Source organism: Gopherus evgoodei, chromosome 9 (assembly GCF_007399415.2).
Source record: "Gopherus evgoodei ecotype Sinaloan lineage chromosome 9, rGopEvg1_v1.p, whole genome shotgun sequence".
NCBI lineage: Eukaryota > Metazoa > Chordata > Testudines > Testudinidae > Gopherus > Gopherus evgoodei.
In genome coordinates this window covers 89,393,608-89,414,065 of record NC_044330.1, presented here as the reverse complement: position 1 = coordinate 89,414,065, position 20,458 = coordinate 89,393,608, and the positions used below count along the sequence as shown (strand labels likewise).

The 20,458-nt window shown below is 46.6% G+C and overlaps 1 protein-coding gene across 1 annotated transcript in view; it reads right to left on the bottom strand.

Annotated features, from left to right (window-relative positions):
• The window catches only part of LHFPL1 (LHFPL tetraspan subfamily member 1), a 46,480-nt gene extending 26,296 nt beyond the window's left edge, over nt 1-20,184 (bottom strand). Inside the window, exons 1-2 of the mRNA XM_030575749.1 lie at nt 19,800-20,184; nt 4,946-5,044 (exon numbers count right to left, since the gene is read on the bottom strand). Of these exons, the coding sequence (XP_030431609.1) occupies nt 4,946-5,044; nt 19,800-20,181 (481 nt within the window). The 5' untranslated portion in view covers nt 20,182-20,184. The remainder of the gene's footprint in view (nt 1-4,945; nt 5,045-19,799) is intronic.
• Between the last annotated feature and the right edge of the window lie 274 nt (nt 20,185-20,458).

Below are 20,458 nucleotides of genomic sequence, written 5' to 3'. Positions count from 1 at the left end.
ATGCATTTGCAATGTCCTTTTTCCCTCCCTTTTGCTTTGTTAACAGGGCAAGGCAGTAATAGCAAAAGCCCAAGAACACCCCGAACAGGAGTGGTGGACCTGCTCTTGCTGCTTCAGGCCTGCAGAATTCGTTAGTAAAATACAATGTATGTTTGGTGGCACATATACCTCTACCCTGATATAACGCAGCCCTCGGGAGCCAAAAAATCTTACTGCGTTATAGGTGAAACCGTGTTATATTGGGTAGGGAAGGCTGTGCCTCCCTAAACAGCCTGGCCCCGCCCCCATCCAACCCCCACCTACTTCCTGCCCCCGACTGACCCCTCAGAACCCCCAACCCATCCAACCCCTCAGCCCTGGCCTGGCACCCTTAACACACTGCTTAGAGCCGTCCCTAGAGGGATGCGGGGTCCAGGACAAATAAGCCTCCCTGCTAGTCTCCTCACCATCCACCCAGTGCTCCCAGCCGCCGCTCGCCTCCTCACCCCACCTACCTGCCTGCCCACCGCTCGCCTCCGTGCTAGTCTCCTCACTGTCTACGCAGCATGCCTCCCCCATCCGTTGACAGCTGCTCTCCTCGCCGTCTTCCCGCCTGCCTGCCTCCTCACCCCCCTCCTGCCTACCGCTCACCTCCCCATTCGCCTCCTCACCCCACTTGCCCACCTGCCTTTACCGCGTTGTATGTGAACCCGTGTTATATCGGGTTGCGTTATATGGGGGTAGAGGTGTATCTATAAAAATCCTCAGGTGTCCTCTTTTGTTAAGTTTACTACTGTCCAAAATTGGACCTGGTTGATTTTTTTTTTTTTAAATCAATTATCCACTGGCAGGAGTGAGGGGGAGGGCAGTTGTTGCACATCATCCTAAAAATTTAACACCATGTATTACTTGGGTATCTTCCCCGGGGAGGCCCCCTGCCAAGAACCCTAGGTCTCCTGGCCCTGTGTATCCCTCCCCAATTAAATCCCAAACCCTAACACGCTTTCAGGTCTCCACCTTCCTCCCCAGTTTTACAAGGAGTGGACACCCTCCAACTTCCCCTCCTTACACAAATGTGTCTCCCTCCCCCGAAAAAAGCAAATCCTAGTAAGCTCCTTGTGGAATGGAGCTAATTCGGCAGTCAATATTTAAACTATTCAATAAAGGGCCATAAAAAACAAGCAGTTAAAACAATTTTAAAAGGCCATAAAACTGGTCACAAGTGCAAATCTCACTCATCCAACAGTGGCCACTGCCACCCTCAAACGTACTGCCAAATTGGCCCTCCACATGCAAAATACCTTGCAAAAATTAATTAAAACCAAAATTAAGGCCAAAAACCAACTAGCGTAAAATTCTGTGTATTCCCAGCCCCAACAATATTTAACCCAATAAATCCACAGCCTCCAAAAAAAATGTACTCCATAAAGCCCAAATCATCCCCTGTAAAATCCATTCCCACTCAAAAATTCCCCCCAAACAATGGCCTTTTTGCCATTTTTAAAGGCTCATTAATTAAAAGTGCACAGGCAGGGCCGGCTCTAGCAATTTCGCCGCCCCAAGCACGGTGGCACGCCACCAGGGGCACTCTGCCGCTCGCCGGTCCCATGGCTCTGGTGGATCTCCCGCAGGCATTTCTGCAGACGGTCAGCTGGTCCCGCGGCTCCGGTGGACCTCCCGCAGGCGTTTCTCCGGAGGGTCCAATGGTCCCGCGGCTCCGGTGGACCTGCCGCAGGCGTTTCTGCGGAGGGTCCGATGGTCCCACGGCTCCGGTGGAGCTGCCGCAGGCCTGTCTGCGGGAGGTCCACCGGAGCTGCGAGACCAGCGGACCATCTGCAGCCACGCTTGCAGCAGGTCTATCGGAGACGCCTGCCGCCCTCCTAGCAACCGGCAGAGCGCCCCCTGTGGCATGCCGCCCCAAGCACGCGCTTGGCGCGCTGTGGCCTGGAGCCGGCCCTGTGCACAGGTACAGCCTGCTCCTTCACGGCTTCGGTCCTATAAAAAAAAGTGAGGGCCCCTACTATAAAAATCCAACCATGCCTTTAAAAAGGCTGCTTCTAAAACTGGGTATTCCATCATAATGTACAAAAGGTGGTGGCTCCCCCCTAAAAAACACTACTAAGCAATATGTGCTGACTGCATCCCCAGACTATCAGCACATATGAATTGCAAAGGGCAACACCTGGCAACTCGGGCCTGTGGAGCCCCCTCAAATAATGTGTTTTTTTTAAAAAGGCAATGCCAGGCCACTTTTATAAGGTGGGTCAACACATCTGTTGGGAAGGGGAGGCATCAAAATATGCTCCCACTATAGCACATCTGTTTACCAATACCTCAGCGTATGTTTAAAAAGCCATCAACCCCAGGGTGCCTCTCAATTTACTGTTAAAATCACAAACACAAAATTTTCCAGTGCATTGGCCTGCCATTCTGCAACAAACTGTTAACACTTCTAACTATGCCATGTTTAATTTTTCATAAATAACACCCAATGTGTTTTTCCCATTGGCACATACCCAAAAGCAACTTTCCATATTCCAAACAAATGCCGCCTCCTTCGCAACGTTAAAACACACATTTAACCTAAAAAAAAAAAAAAATGCCTTTGCTACAGCCATCCAAATAAGCCATCTATGTCAACAAAAAATATGTTATGCTTTGTTACTAATAAGGCTAAAAGTCATTATTGGCTAGTGTATGCAATTGTTGTTGTCCTAACAATCTGGTGCATGCTGTATTGCTGTTTAGGTAAAAAACCAACAGTAACCCTCGCCACCGTGTGGGACGGAGGGTAAAAACCTAAGTAGTGACCCCTCCCAACAAAATGTTGATTCAAGGTCAACGGAGGGAATGTTGCAATCCAATGGAACCCTCCCCTTAGGGAGTCCCCTGGGAAGGCAAATCAGCACTGTATATTGCTTATGCTGTTGCAAGCATCGCAAAGCAATTGGGAAAGGTCAAAGGTGTGTGAGTGAAAAGCGAAAGTTTCCTTACAAAGTCCGAGGGGGGGCAGGGAAGAAGAACGGGTTAACTCAACACTGTAGCTAGCAAGCTCAGTCCAAAAATAAAAAGCTGACTCCCACACAAGGCCAGTTGCTACCTGCTAAAACAAAAGGGGAAAAGTCCAACCCCCCACAACCACCTATTTAAAAAAAAATGCAAAGTTGCAAAAATAACAACAGAAACAATAAAAGCCAACCAAAAAAAAATGTTTCCAAAGCCAAAATGTTTTAAAAAAACAAAAAAGGCCACAGCAAGCCTGTTTAAACTGGGGCCTTGGCTACACTCACACTTTACAGCGCTGCAACTGGGGTGTGAAAAAACACCCCCCTGAGCACTGCAAGATACAGCGCTGTAAAGCATCAGTGTAATCAGGGCAGCAGCGCTGGGAGTGCGGCTCCCAGCGCTGCACGCTACACCCGTAAGGGATGTGGTTTACATGCAGCGCTGGGAGAGCTCTCTCCCCGCGCTGCCGCTCTGACTACACTCACACTTCAAAGAATTCCAAATGTAGCCATAGCCTGGTACAAAGAGCATCAGGTACAAAGAGCATCAGGCACGAAGGGCCCTAAATAATAACACCCCCAAAAAAACCCCAAAACTTAAAACCCTACCAAAAGCTAAAGCAATTCGAAAATTACTGTGAATTTGCCCTGGGCCCAGGGCAAAAACTCCCATCCGCCCCTCTCCCTCTTCTTCTTACGTTACACCCAGGCCTGGCCAGTTTTGGGTAGTGCTTGTGTAAGTATAAAAGTGGGTTAGGTTCCTTCTTCCCCTGAGTGACATGGGAGCGTTCCCAGCACACTCTGCTATATTGTCTATTTTATTAATAAATCTTTAAAACTTAAACCTTTGGTGTGCTTCATCATCTTCTCCCAAAAAAAATCCTGTGGCCCAGCCTAATCTACTGTGGCCCAGGCAAATTGGTAACAAAAATCTGTCACACTCTGTCCCCAGCAGAGGTGGTCCCTCCAAGTCAGTCTAAGGGTACGTCCAGACTACCTGCCCTATCGGCTGGTAGCAATCGATTTACTGGGGATCGATATATCGTGTCTCATCTAGACACGATATATCGATCCCCGAACTTACTCCCCGTCAACTCCGGAACGCCACTGGAGTGAGTGCCGGTAGTGGAGTCGACAGGGGAGCCGCAGACGTCAATCCCGCGCCATGAGGACGGGAGGTAAGTTGGAATAAGATACTTCGACTTTAGCTACAGTATTCTTGTAGCTGAAGTTGTATATCTTGCATTGCCCCCTCTAGCCCGACTCCCAGTGTAGACCAGGCCTAAGCTTGTGAGCTCTGGGAACTTTGGCAAAGAAGTTTGCACAGTTGCTGCTTGTGCTGCATCTGTCCTGTGGATAAACAGAGGGCTTCATTCTCTGTTATATCACAAGCATTTTGCTTAACAAAATAAGAAAGAAAGAAACAAAGAAAAATATAACATATTATGGGGTTCGCTATTTAATGTTTGTATGCATGACTTTGAAGATACAGGGCTACATATCTACTGGTGCAGCAGAGAAGCACCCCTTGCACCTGGATGGGGAAGTGGCAGGAATCATGTCTGCCTAGCTCTCTGTACACAGCATCTAGCACAATAAGGCATCCATCCGGATAACAAGTGCCCCAGAGCAACTTTTCTGACACACTACGTATTGTTTTACTCGACACTCACAATCAGCTGCGCCAGTCATCAAAGAAAGATCATTAGCAATAGGGCCAGGAGGTAGCTTTAAACACAAGAAAATGAAAATCGCACAAATTGCAGAAGGCAGAGGGGTGATATGACCCATGATACTGACAGCAGCCAAAATAGCTGGACCTACCAGGCCAGCATAGGTCCTGGCTGAGATGAATAACATTATTGTCATTGATTCAGGACTCATCTACGGTGATTAACTAGAGAGAATATGTGTAAAAACCCATTAGCCATTAGATGTTCTCCTTTCCAGGGCTGCCTTACCTAACTGAAATTGATTGGAGGCATTCCCACACGTCTGCTGTATTTCTGGGCTGTTCCATCCTAAGGGATACAAAGCACAGCCTGAGCTTATCAACAGCCCTATAAAAAAAGAGAGAGAGAGAAATGTAAAGACGTCCCACAGAAGTTTTAAAAAAACAAACAAAACTCCACCACTCTGGGGTCGTCGTGACAGGATGCCTAGAAACACAGACTTTTAGGCTGCTCATTTTATTTCATTCATCATCATCAAATAGATGTTTCTGAAAACCTCACTGAAGATTAACAGGGGACTGGGAATTGACACAATTTAATAAAAAGCCTCAGTAGAAACAAATGCGGTTTGAAAGCCAAGCTAGTGTTCTGAGAAATCAAGATCTCCGACTGCTAAGAGAGAGGACACTGAGACTGTGTCTACATTGCAGTTAGACATCCTTGGCTGGCCCCTCACAGTTGACTCACACTCGCAAGGCTTGGGCTGCGGGGCTGTAAAATTGTACTGCAGGCATTTGGGCTCTGGCCGGAGCCTGGCAGAGTCCCAGAGCTGAGGCTCCAGCCTGAGCCCAAACTTCTCCAGTGTAATTTTACAGCCTGGAGCCCCATCAGCTGGCACAGGCCAGCTGTGGGTGTTTAATTGCAGTGTGGACATACCTATAGAGCTCAGCCACACTGGCCCATGTTGCTATGTGACTGAAAGGTGATGCTGCTATTCTGTCTCCTGTGTACTGCGCTATTAAGTGTAGAAGGGCCTATGGAGGCAGCTGCCATGTATTGTTACATTTCAGACACGCAATGTTAGAGAGGGAGCCACTGAGTTCTCGCTCTGGTGGTGACTTTGGGCCATTGATTTACTCCTGATTTGACTGAAAGCAGAACGGGTCTCTGGATAGTTGTTGTTTCTTGCTTCATATAAAACAAAAGTCAGCTAAACAGAGAAACACATAATGTGCCATAACAGGCATTAAGGACTCTACAGGAATGTGTACGGAGTTGAAGCAAACTCAAGTTAAAAATTCAAACAAATATTCACCAAAAAATGTTTGGACTATGCATCCAGCTCTGGCCAAGAATCCGAAGGGGAGTACATGTGTGGTGCTGTCATAAACAGATAAGTAAGAGTTAATAGAACAGAAGTGCTTCATATCTCTTTGCCTGGAAAGGGTTAACAAGTTCAGTGAGCATGGATGTCACCTGACCAGAGGAGCAATCAGAGGACAGGATACTTTCACATCTTGAAGGAGGGACGTTTTTGTGTGTGCTGTTAGTTTTGGTTGTTGTTCACTCTGGGGGCTCAGAGGGATCAGATGTGCAACCAGGTTTCTCTCCAATCTCTCCAATACAGGCTCTTATAAGTTCAGACTAGTGAGTACTAGGTAGATAAAGCGAGTTAGGCCTATGTTTGTTTTCCTTATTTGCAAATGTGTATTTGGCTGAAAGGAGTTCAAATTGGTATTTGGCTGAAAGGATTTTAATTTGTACTTGTATACTTAGGCTGGGAGGGTATTCCCAGTGTCTATAGCTGAAAGACCCTGTACCTATTCCATCTTAAATTTACAAAGATAATTTTCACTGTTTTTTCTTTCTTTAATTAAAAGCTTTTCTTGTTTAAGAACCTGATTGTTTTTTTATTCTGGTGAGACCCCAGGGGACTGGGTCTGGATTCACCAGGGAATTGGTGGGGAGAAAGGAGGGAAGGGGGAGAGAGAGGTTGATTTCTCTCTGTGCCAGGATTACTTTCTCTCAGGAAGAGTCTGGGAGGGGGAAAGAGAAGGAGGGAGGAAGGTGAATTGTCCTCTCTGTTTTGTGATTCAAGGAGTTTGAATCACAGTGATCTTCCAGGGTAACCCCGGGAGGGGAAGCCTGAGAGAGGCAACGGTGAGGGAAAGGGTTTACTTTCCTTGTGTTAAGATCCAGAGGGTCTGGGTCTTGGGGGTCCCTGGGCAAGGTTTTGTGGGGACCAGAGTGTACCAGGCACTGGAATTCCTGGTTGGTGGCAGCGCTACAGGTTTTAAGCTGGTAATTGAGCTTAGAGGAATTCATGCTGGTACCCCATCTTTTGGACGCTAAGGTTGAGAGTGGGGAATTATACCATGACAGGTGCTTACAGTGGTCTGAAAACTTTTGGGGGCTGGGAGGGTCTTTCATAATCTGGGAGCGGCAGCTTTGGTAAAACAGTGCTTAAAGTACAGGCCTCAGTGACCCAGCTTGATTACTCTATTTATTTGTTTGATTGTTGTCCCTTCTCCTCCAACACACACACACTGTAAGCCCAGCATGTATGTGTGATGTGTAACGAGCCATCAAGAGGATCACTGGCAGCATTGCAGAAAATTGTGCCTGCACCCAAAAATGATTGCAACTTTTTGCTCTGTAATGACAAAGTGGGATTGATCAGAAAACCTGTCCAACTGAGCATTTCTCTGATTTGGGTTTCCAACTCCTGGGCTTTAGGTTTTGTTGTTTTTGTTTGGTGATGTAGCAATGCAGAAAAGCTCAGTTCTGGTCCAGTAACTGGTTCTGCCTTATATCAGAGGGGAATGGCTTGCCAATTACAAAACCAGTTTCTCCTCCCTTGGTTTTCACACCTCAACTGCTAGAACAGGGCCTCATCCTCCCTGATTGAACTACCTCATTATCTCTAGCTTGCCTGCATATGTATACCTGCCTCTGGAAATTTCCACCACATGCACCTGACGAAGTGGGTATTCACCCACGAAAGCTCATGCTCCAAAACGTCTGTTAGTCTATAAGGTGCACAGGATTGTTTGCTGGTTCTGCCTTGTGTAATCTTTGCTGTCATTGTCTTCCCTGGACCAACTCAGCAGTCACTGACCGCTGTAAATGGCTTGCCAGGATATGTGTTTCCAGTAGATAATCATAGAATGTAACAATCTAGCAGAAAATGATAAATACACTGTGCTCCTTCGGGTCTCCTGCTGGGTCCATCATCATTCTCAGCTGTTTAATGATGCAAAGTTGCATTGAATTCTCTCGGTCTCTCTTCTAGGGGCTTGTCTACATCACAAAGTTGCAGCGCTTGTGAGGGGGTTACAGTGCTGCAACTTAGGAGGTGTACACATCTGCAGGGCATCACCAGCGCTGCAACTCCCTGTTTGCAGCGCTGGCCGTACTCCCGTTTTGTCTCGGGTGTAGAGGATCCAGCGCTGGTAATCAAGTGTAGACACTTACCAGCGCTTTTCTTGACCTCCGTGGAATAAGCAGGTATCCCAGCATACCTGAGGAAGCCTCTGGTAATCAAGCAGGTCTCCTTCCCCGGTTTGCTCTTGCGTTCCCCGAACCCCCGAGCAAGCAGGTCTCCTTCCCTGCGGTTTGCTCTCGCGTTCCCCAAACCCCCGAGCAAGCAGGTCTCCTTCCCTGCGGTTTGCAGGGGGGTTCGGGGAACGCGAGAGCAAACTGCGGCGAAGCTGGTCTCCTTCCCCGGTTTGCTCTCGCGTTCCCCGAACCCCCGTGCAAGCAGGTCTCCTTCCCTGCGGTTTGCTCTCGCGTTCCCCGAATCCCCGAGCAAGCAGGTCTCCTTCCCTGCGGTTTGCAGGGGGGTTCGGGGAACGCGAGAGCAAACCGCGGCGAAGCTGGTCTCCTCCCCCGGTTTGCTCTCGCGTTCCCTGAACCCCCCTTGAAGCCGCCCAACAGCGCTGCAGTGTGGCCACATCTAACACCACTTGCAGCGCTGGTTGCTGTAAGTGTGGCCACTCTGCAGCGCTGGCCCTATACAGCTGTACTAATACAGCTGTAACAACCAGCGCTGCAAAATTGTAGATGTAGACATACCCTAGGACAAATGCTTTGAAGAGCTGCCTACTGCCTGTTAGTAAAGGATGCTAGTGAGTAACATACAAACACACACACATTCCCCATCCCCCTCAGTATCAAAGTTACAATTTTCTAACCAAGTTTACAAACAATGGGCTCCATCCTGTCAGGTGCTGAACTCTCTTAAATCAATGGAATTTAAGGGGCTCAGTACAAGGGAGGTGAATAATTCGGATGTGTGTAGCTTATACAATTAATGTTCCTCTTCGTCTGTTCAGACTATCTAGAAAAGGAACATGATTTTCTAAAATTTCATAATTATTCAGCCAATGATTTTTGAATTTTTGAAGCAAACAGCTTCTCTATCATTCAGTAATTGACCTTTGACATACAAGTTGTTTTGACTGGACACATAGGTCATCTGTTAGGTTTCTGGTCCTTGATTGGTTGAATGTTATTCTTAGGGCTGGTCCTCATCTGGTGTAAATGGGTATAGGTCTACAGAAACCAGTTGTGCTATGCCAACATGTGCTATGACACAGCTGAGGAGCTGCTCCTTCCACAATGCAGACTACAGATCTGAGATTCGCTTGCTGCCACTATCCTCCAATATTTGCTTAAAATAGGGCTGTCAAGTGATTAAAAAAATTAATCACAATCACACCGTTAAACAACAGAATACCATTTATTTAAATATTTGTGAATATTTTCTACATTTTCAAATATATTGATTTCAATTACAACACAGAATACAAAGTGTACAGTGCTCACTTTATTTTTTTATTACAAGTGTTTGCACTGTAAAAAGACAAAAGAAATAGTATTTTCAATTCACCTAATACAAGTACTGTCATGCAATTTCTTTATCATGAAAGTTGAACTTACAAATGTAGAATTACGTACAAAAATAACTGCATTCAAAAATAAAACAATGTAAAATCTTAGAGCTTGCAAGTCCACTCAGCCCTACTTCTTGCTCAGCCGATCACTCAGACAAACAAGGTTGTTTACATTTGCAGGAGATAATGCTGCCCACTTCTTGTTTACAATGTCACCTGAAAGTGAGAAGAGACGTTCTCATGGCACCGTTGTAGCCAGCGTCGCAAGATATTTAAGTGCCAGATGTGCATGCTCCAACGACAATTCCAGGGGACATGCGTCTATGTTGGTGACGGGTTCTGCTTGAAAGCCATCCAAAGCAGTGTGGACCAAGGCATGTTCATTTTCATCATCTACGTCAGATGCCACCAGCAGAAGATTGATTTTCTTTTTTGGTGGTTCGAGTTTTGTATTTTCCGCATGAGAGTTTCCACATTAAGACTTCTGAAAGCATGCTCCACACCTTGTCCCTCTCAGATTTTAGAAGTCATTTCAGATTTTTAAACCTTGGGTCCAGTGCACTAGCTAGCTTTACAAATCTCCCATTGGTACCCTCTTTGTGTTTTGTGAAATCTGCAGTGAAAGTGTTCTTAAAACGAACAAAAACATGTACTGGATCATCATCCGAGACCGATGTTATATGAAATATATGGCAGAATGCGGGTATAACAAAGCATACAGTTCTCCCCCCAAGGAGTTCAGTCACAAATTTAAATAATGCATTATTTTTTTAACAAGCATCATCAGCATGGACTCATGTCCTCTGGAATGGTGGCTGAAGCATGAAGGGGCATACGAACGTTTAGCATATCTGGCACATAAATACCTTGCAATGCTGGCTACCAAAGTGCCAGGTAAATGCCTCTTCTCACTTTCTGGTGACATTATCGATAAGAAGGGGGCAGCATTATTGTCCATAAATGTAAACAAACTTGTTTGTCTTAGCGATTGGCTGAATAAGAAGCAGGACTGAGTGGACTTGTAGCCTCTGAAGTTTTACATTATTTTGTTTTTGAGTGCAGTTATGTAACAAAAAAATAAATCTACATTTGTAAGTTGCACTTTCAGGACAAAGAGATTGCACTGCAGTACTTGTACCAGGTGAACTGAAAAATACTATTTCTTCTGTTTATCATTTTTATCATACAGTGCAAATATTTGTAATCAAAATATACACTTTGATTTCAATTTCAACACAGAATACAAGATATATATATATATAAAAATGTAGAAAAACATCCAAAATATTTAATAAATTTGAATTGGTAGTCTCTTGTTTAACCATGTGATTAAAACTACGATTAATCATGATTAATTTTTAATTGCAATTAATTTTTTTAGTTAATCACGAGTTAACTGCGATTAATTGACAGTCCTACTTAAAAAAATATCACTGTCTGATGACATTGCTGCCAGTAAACTCATTCACCAGAATATTCACAGAACCCAAAGACAAAAGGGGCAGCTGCCCAGTTGAATCACTTTTATTTACAATTTAAATCAGTTAGTGGAGCATTTTTTCCCCTCATTTGATACTATCAAAGCCTAAAAATTAGAGCCGGAAAAAAAAACCCCTCAGGTGGAGTGTATCCAGATACAAGTCATACCAGGAGAATAACAGTATGAACACAGCTTGACACTAATGCAGTCTGGGCTGAGAAGCCAATGCATCCTATCGTGGCAGTCAGCCATATCCCCCGAGAGCTTCTCCAAAAAATATAATATACATGTGCAGCCGCACCCCCATGCACAATCCTTTTAGAGAAGTACAAGGCACTATGCCAAAAATGTATTTTGTGGACTCGTAACTGACAACTAATCCCATTATACTTGATCAAAGGGCTAATGGAAGCCCTTAAGGGCGTATTCTTAAAAATGAAGTAGTAAGTAAATTATGCTGCAGTACATTTGCACTTTTCCGCATTTCCTATGTTACATTTTATTAGAAGGGGGAACTGATCAGTTTTCCCTGGTGATGTCTCTTTCTGATGTCACTGCTTGAAAACTAGGGTGATACCCGACAGACAAATACACCGGGCAGGAATGATGTCAAACCCATGTGTTTAGCACTGGCTGCATGTGTAATAATTAGCAATGCTATCTGCCCAGTACTGACTGTGAAGCTGGATAGTATGGAAAATATTATTTCCTTTGCTGTAAACACTTCCATGAAATAGTGAATCAGCATTTCAGTGCTAGCTACTAAAGCCTATGAAGGGTTGCAGAATTTGAGTCAGTAGAAGGGATGCTGGAACCAAGGATAAGGTGTAAGGAAGGGGCAGGCCACCAGGCTTATCTTGCAATGGGAATGGGAGGAAGCTAGACCTCCAGGACAAAGTATGAGAAGGCCTCACATTGGCAAAAGTGCAAGGATCATATGGGCATGATGCTACTAGGATCATGCATTTAATATGCACGCTCAACGTTAGCTAGAGAGGATGTTTGCGTTAATTGAAACTTGCCATGACTTGCACCATCCAGGTGTGATCCTTGCACTTTTGGCAGGTAGGGGAAGGAGGGATGCCTGGAACTCTGCTAAGGCTGCACCATGGGCATGTTTCAGAGTGCAGCATTGAGCACTGAACTTTGAGAACACCAGCATTGTCCAGGTCCACTGGCCATAGGAATGCTTAAAGGGGGGAAAATCAGATATATTTACTGCTACTATACAAATATTATACATACAAATTGCCAGCATTTATGTGGGAAGAAAATACAAATGAAAAATGTATCACATTTCTAATGTATTTTGTATGTTCCCCTTACAAGGCTGGAAGCCTAAAAACTACTAGTGTCCAAAGGGTTAAAGAGCAAAACTCATCATAATGCTCTGTGGCCTTTTCGGATGGAGAATGTTCCATGTCAGTGAATGGAGGGACAAACGGCCTGTTTCTATCACCAGCAAAAGGAGCACAAAACTAATGTGTGGAAGTGACATATCTAGTCTCCGGGGGATATTACAGACAGGCCATCACTGCAGAAGATTAACCTCGGCAAACCGCTGTTTACTCTGATAGGACATACTTGCAGGGGCCCTGCTCTCTGTCTCTGTGGTTAGTAAACAAACTGCTGAGTACAGCTGGGCTCAAAGCAAAAGGAAAATGTATCTGAGGTCTGGGTCTTAATGGGTCCATTTTCTCTGCACTTTTTGCCATGCTGAGATTGCTCTGACTGGAAACTAACTGCACTTCTCCCCATTTCAGTTAATGCACCTACTGCCGAGAACCTTCTATGCCTGTCATAAAATCCATAGAGTTTTGTAGGCACACGTGACTCAACATTGTGAGATGCTGTACAAGTTGAGAATCAGTGGACATCAGGAAGGTCTGGGGGCAGAGACTACTTTTTATTCTAGGTTTGTGCAGTGCCTGGCACAATGTGGTTTGATCCCTGGTTGGGGCCTTATAAGCACTGTCATTATACAAATAATATCATTTAAATTACAAATCTAATTTCTCCTGCAACCTTCTAAAAAAAACCTGTAAAACTGCTAGGTGGTGAAATATTTTCTTTTAAAATAACATTACTAGCTCCTTTATCTGTAATGTACATTAGCTCTGTAATGCAGCTGGTAAGGATAGTACTTAAAGCAGGCTTTTTGGTTTACCTGTGCTGCTGTATGAAATGATTTAAACCTGAGTCTATGCTTGTGTATCACCAGTGCATTGATCTATGACACTGCTATTAGCTGAGCGGTTACTGGCTAACTAGTGATACTAATTCTTCCCAACGAAGGAAAGAGACAAGTTGATTCATCCAATTACAGTCTTCTATAACCTGCTACCTGCATGGCCGGATTGTCAGGAGACAGTAGCCACAAGCCATATTGATTTATCATTGTTCAGGAACACACGTTGCTCTTGGGCATATTTTTATGTAATGTTGATTGATTTTTAATTGTTACTAGGGGAATTTACCCCTCCTTTTATCTACTTGGTGCTTAATAGCCCATGACCTATACCTAGTTAAGATCTACTAAGAAGCATTTGACTGGAGGAAAAAATATATATTTAAGCAATAACCATACGAAGGATCACACACAGGGCTTAAATTCAGCAGGAGCTGCCTGGAGCAGAGCTCTGGTAAATATTTTCAAATCTTGACACCAGCCTGATGCTGTTGTGGTTCTCAACCAGGGATCTGCAGTCCTCTGTGGGGGGCATGGGCCAGTTTCAGGGGGTCCATGGGGCCCCATGGCTGAAGCCTGGAACCCCAGCATGCCCCGTGGAGAATGGTGGTGGGGAGGCATGGTTGGCGCCAAGACATACTCTCTGAGAATTTAAACCCTGATCACACATGATGAAACATTGTGAGTGGTGACCTTTCAAAATAAACTTTGACCTGCAGTTTTCATACAGTTGTCTTTTATTTTTTGGAAATGTAGGTTGACACCTAAAATACTGAGCAACAATTATTTTTTGAGGTATGCTTCAACGGGATAAGTAGAAATGGAAATTCAGGTAAACAAATGTTCAGCAGCCTTAATAAGACAAGCCCTGACCAGATCCCCACATAGAGAAGTATTCTGAAGCAGTTCATATCCAGACCTGAACTTCATGGTTCTGACCAATCTTAAATGTAAAAATAAAACAGCCTTCAATCTCTCACAGGGCTGGGTAGTAATGCAAACTACCCTGAGAGCTAGCTAGATGGCGGTAGAACATACTCAAATGTTGCTAGATTAGTATGACGAATAAATCCTTGTGGTCAGAAGTTCCTATTCCTTGGTCCTGAAGAAAACACATAACAGGCTTGCCAACAGACGTTAAGTAGAACAATGCAACATAATCTGAAAACTAGTTCTTCAGCAGGAATAGTCACCCAGGGAGTGATTTCTGCTAATGTACATGCAACCCAAAAAAACCTGCAAGCATATATATCTTACATCAGTCTTGTTTCTCACATTGTAGTATAGGACATGAAACTATATGGTACCAACATCAAAAGATTGCATTTAAATTGAACAATTAGGCAAACACAACCGTAGTGGGGAATTGCAGACTCTGCCCAGAATGTAGCTTAGCAGCAAAGTCCCCTACCCCACACATGGAGGGCACACTCCATGAGTGGATCTACCCTGGTCTACATGGAAGGTGGAGGTGGTTGAACTGCTCCACAGGGAACTGAGAGTGAGGAGTGGTTTGACATGGAGAAGATCAAGGACCTGTCCAAGGGAGGCGCAATCAGCCATACGGGAGATCCATGGAGAGGTCAAAAGCTGAGTCAGCCCTGCTGGGATTCCTAGTCTTGATGGCAGGTACTCTAGGTATTTCAGACTTGATGCTTAGACCTCTTTGCCATCCTCTACCTCTGTTCATCTAAATCTGTGAAGCCTGCAACTCTGTCTCCACTCTCCCATCATCAAAGAATAATGTGCCTGATTTGCTGGTCTGGCCATGCTGCACTTGATGCAGGACCAGAGAGGGGCTCCCCTGATCCTGGGGCCAGCCAGGGCCGGCGCTACCATTTAGGCAGCCTAGGCAATCGCCTAGGGCGCCAGGATTATTCGGGGGGCGGCATTTTGCCAGGGGGGTGGCAGGCAGCTCCGGTTGACCTGCCGCAGGCATGCCTGGGAGGATCCGCTGGTCCGTGGCTCTGGTGGAGCTGCCGCAGTCATGCCTGCAGGCGGTCGGCTGCTCGCGTGGCTCCGGTGGACCACCCGCAGGCATGCCTGCGGCAACTCCACCGGAACCACGGACCAACCGACCCGCCGCAGGAATAACTGTGGCAGCTCCACCGGAGCCGCGGGATCAGCGCGGGGGGTGGCGAAATGGCCGTGCACCTAGGGTGCGAGAAACCCTGGCGCCGATCCCGGGGCCAGCCCACCCTCCAATATAAATTACTTACACTCCCCAGAGCTAGTCTAGCAGCCAGGACCCACTGGAGTATGTGCTCTGTACCACCTGTGGATTCTCCTTGTACAGAGATGAATCGTCTGGGTTCATGGCTGTTTTGCACTGATAGAGAGATGCAAAGCAGCCCCAGCAGAGCCAAGAATCTGGACTATTTATTTTCCTTAACTGAAAATTATCACATCCATCACAAGAGGAGGTAACATCCATTGGTTTCAAGATTTAGTGGTACATCTTAATGAATCTGGCCGTCATTGCTGTAGGATTCAAGCCCTTCACTAACATTAGTAGGTTCTCCCCCACAATAACTTAAGGAAATATTATTGTTCCTATTTTATAGATGGGGAACCAGAGTGCAGGGAGATTAAGTGTCTGACCCAAGGTCACACAAAGAGTCTGTAGCAGAGTCAAGAGTTGAAGCGAGATCTAATGAATACAGTCCTGGGCCTTAACGACAAGCCCTTTCTGCTTCCCCTTTGTACCACTGTGCAGAACACGGCTACCCTGCTGTTGTAGTCTGATGTCCCAGGGGGAAGTTGCCTGATTCTGCAAAGAGCTGTTGAAAGCAATTTGTACTCAGTTGCTGAGGATGATTTGCCTGGATGGGAGGAGATCCTGGAGAGAAATGCATCTATTACAGAGCTCCGGAGGGCGAAGGGACTCGGACAGCAGTCAATTAAAACGTTTGGACTCTGACACCATCCCTGTAATATCTCCCCTACGGTTCTTGCCCATAAAGCTGGATGTGCATTTTTAAACAATGCCTCTTTGTTTTGTTCAGTTGGAAGTGGTCTCAAACAAACACAAGCAGCTGCCTAGCCAAGCCCATGCATGCCAAGCTAAAGCGTAAAAGGAGGAAATTACGAATGTTCCAATATTTATCATATTTTTTAAAAATAATCCAAATGCAACACTATTCCCAGCAATGGTTCTTCATCCTTCGTGGTGCTGGTTTCAGGGGCTTGTGCAGCTGAAAGCCTCATGGCAATGAGTTATCTAAATTATGCACAGCACACACAGATGAGGCCATCTTAATACAAAGGGATGGCCTTAGAGAAAATAGTAGTGAGCTGATTTTCGGAGGTGCTAAGCAGTCACAGGTCCCACTGACTTTAGCTGCAGTCAGGACCAGCGCTAGGGTTTTGAGCGCCCTAGGCGGATGGCAATTTCGCCGCCCCGTGTGCTGGTCCCACGGCTCCGGTGGAGCTGCCGCAGTGGTGCCTGCGGGCAGTCCAGTGCTCCGCGGCTCCGGTGGAGCTGCCCCAGTGGTGCCTGCGGGAGGTCCACCGGAGCCACGCGAGCAGCCGACCGTCCGCAGGCACGACTGCGGCAGCTCCACGGGAGCTGCCTGCCGCCCCCTCCGGACACCCTGGGCTGCTGGCTGCCACGGTGGCGCCCTGACCCAGGGTCAGTGCACCTCTGCGGCAGCCGGCAGCCCAGGGTTTCCCTGGGCCAGGGGACTCCCGCTCCTGGGCTGCCGGGGCGGCGCCCTGACCCAGGGGACACCCTGGGCTGCCGGCTGCCATGGGCAGCTCAGACTCCCTCTCTGTCCCAGCAGCAGCGGCTGCTCAACCATTTAAAAAAAAATTGGGGGGGTGCTTTTTGGCGCCCTCAAATCTCGGCGCCCTAGGCAACCGCCTAGTCCGCCTAAATGGTTGCACCGGCCCTGGCTGCAGTGGTAGGTCCTCGGCATTTTTGAAAACCAGTCTCCTTAGTTCCCTACAGTCTGGCAGCCAGATTCTGATATCAGTGGCATTCTTTGGAATTCCTACTGACAGAACGGAGAGCAGAACCTGGGGGGATGACAGCCTAGTGTAATCATAGATTTCACATGTGAATATAACACCCACAACTGAGATTTATTCTTAACTCCTTGGGGGTTCCTTTGTTTAAACTTCTCCCTTAGTCCCAGCTCAGCTTTGTGGACAGGAACTCCTGTTTGCATTGCTTAGATGGCTGCTTCCAATCCATTACATCATGGTTTTATATGTATAACCCCTCATGCTTATAGCCCTCCTTTGTGAGAAGAAAGCAGTTGCACACTGCTTTGCTGTGGTCTCTGTGGTTTTCAAGCTATTGTGTAAATAAACTAGCAGTATCGCACTGGGGAGGGGAAACAAAGATGTTCCAGTTTATTACAAAAATGCAGACAACACACTAAGGCCTTGGCTACAGTGGCGATTTTGACTACTGGTGCAGCGGTGCAAACCTCCAGTGTAGACATGCAAAGCCACAGGCCATAAGCCATGTTTTGCGCCAATGTTTGAAACTGAGATAAGTTGCCACAGTGCAAAACTACATTTCAAGGATGGGTTAGCGGTACCGGGGCAAATCACTGCTGGTAATTGTACACTAAGGGACCTCCCACCGGGAGCAATGCCACTGCAGCTGATGGAAGCTTTGCCTTTTATTTTCCATCAGTCATCTACGGTAATTTACTAGCAGGCACAAGGAGAGTATGGAACCCTCCGGGAAGGAGAGAGAAGGGAAGATGGAGGCATGGTGGGCAGTCTCAGAGAGGGAATGAAGGCAGGAGGGTAGGACGCCTGGGGCTGAGAATGGAAGACAGACAGGAAAGGGCCAAGTAGTTGATCAGTTTGGACTGAACAAAGCATGGGGGAGAGAGGACAGAGAGAGAGGCAGGATTCTTTTGGTATCCCACAGTTCTGGAGACAATGAGCCTAATTCACCAAGGTGTCACTCCAGCTTCACACCAGACTGATTTCAAAGGAGCGAAGTGGGTGTCAAACTGGTCCACATGTATGTAGGAAGGACATTATGGATAGGAATGTGTTCTGGCTAGGGCACTGGACGAGGATTTGGGTGACCTGAGTTCTGTTGCCAGCCCTGACACTGGCCTGTTGTCTGCCACTAGGCAAGTACCTGCCCCACTCTGTACCTCAGTTTCCCTTTTCTTGTCTTCTCCCTTTGGATAGTAAGCGCTGCAGGGTAGGTTTGTCTCTAGCTGTGTGTCTATGATGCCCAAGACAACTGGGCCCCAGTCTTGACACATTCCTGCAATACAGATAATGATAACAGAATTGTGGAGACAACCGAGGGCAGGACCGATAAAATGCCACAAGGGTTATGCTAGGTAGAAAGCCACATTAGGAGAACCTCTCCACAGCTATAGCGTGACTGCAAGAAGAGGTGCATTTGTATGCAGAGATAGCTAACCTCAGAGAGCTGCCACAATGTAACATCCTTGTGGAGTCAAGGCATAGATGATTCTCACCTGAATGTAGTTAATCAAAGCTGACATTATATGCCCTCCCTTGGGTGGACCTCGATTAGCTGAGGTGAAAACTACAGTGTCCCATGTCCGCCAGGAGGGAGCTATCTCCCTGCTTCCAGAGGCCACTAGCATCCCACAGGTAAAATTATCCTTTTTTTCTAAAAAAAAAACCGCCTACAAATATCCTCTCTGTCTCACAAATTACGGCAGGTCCCTGCCAACTTCCCTCCCTCACTCAACAAGACAGCATCTCTTTTTTGCAGTGAAGACATAGCCACAGGATTGTCTACACAGCAAGCCATTTCTACAGCGAGAGGGACCTGGCCTTTCTGAACTCTCTTAGGGCTTGTCTACATGGCAAGTTGCCGAATGGCAGGTCCCAGTGTGAATCTATAACTCCTGAGCTGGCTGCACAGCAATGTCCCATGCAGACATGGCTACAGCACAGTGAAAGTGCCGAAGCGAGGCTTGGCCAAGCCGCACTCTGGGACTCTCACTGTGCTGTAGCAGAGTCCACATAACAAGATGCTACCGTGCAGCAAGCCGAGGCGCAGTGGAGTCACATCCTGGCTTGCCATGCAGTAACTTGCTGTGCAGTCAAGCATTCAGTGGGTTCAGAAAGGTCAGGTCCTCCTCTTTCTGGAAGAGGCATGACTGAAGTAATCAGGGGTGTTAAAGACGATAGTGGAAACAAAGTACTGCAGTTACTGTCATCAGGGGACGGTATTAAAGAGAAAGCACCGTGACCAGCGGCTAAAGTAGGAAGAACGTTCTCCCACAGAGATTCCTGGCTTTTGGGGAATGTTACAGCTCTGGGGCTGGTAACAAACCAGAAGAACATTTAATGTACTGAGAGTGTCTCTCGTAACAGACAAGGTATTTATGTAGAGCCTACAGGAAATTAAAGACTATACATAAAACAGAAGGGTGAAGTACTGGAATAAAAATCATATTCATGCTACTGAGATTTACTTCAGATGTTTAATACAGATGTTTCCAGCACAGTGGATCTTTGCTGTCCTGAGCAGTGCTCTGAAGATCACTGCACAGTATTAGCATATGCTAATCAGCAACCTGAAGCCACTCACGTATGTAGCATAATGCAAACGATTTCCATTACCTCCTACAAACTGTGCTGCCCCCATGAAGCGTCCCATCATCCGAGAGATGAGCTCTTCCACACAGCAACCCAGGATGGCTACTAACGCCACCAGGAGCAGCAAGGCACAGCCAATTCCCGTCACCACGGTGCAGATCTGCCAGGATAAGCTGGGGATAGCCCCAAAACTGGCATACCTCCCACATTCTTCCACCATCACCAGGTGCCTCTCTTCCGTCCGAGCTGGGTACGTGCACCGTCGGAAGGTGCCAAATGAAACCGGCTTCCCCATCTGGGAACCAACAAGCCAACAGGGCACAAAGTAACTGGCCGAGCTGGCAACTGCTGTGAGAAAGGATAGGAAAGCCCAGAGGGCCCCAACCAGCGTCAAACTGCTGCCCATCTTCTTAGAGCTCTGGTTAGAAGTGAAATTGAAGGTAGCTGCCTCAAGGCATGTAAAGTGTCTCCCTGTCAGTGGTCTTCACAAACCTCAGAGAGAGACAAAAGAGCGGGCAACAGAAGGGACTCAGCCCAGAGAGAAAACAGGAACAGTGCATCAGGTCTGCCTCTCAGCTTTCAGAGGCCACGAGCTTCCTCCAGGCAAAATTATCCTTTTTTTCAAAAAAGTCTTACAATATTCTTATCCTCTATATATTGCAAATAACTATGGGTCCCTGACA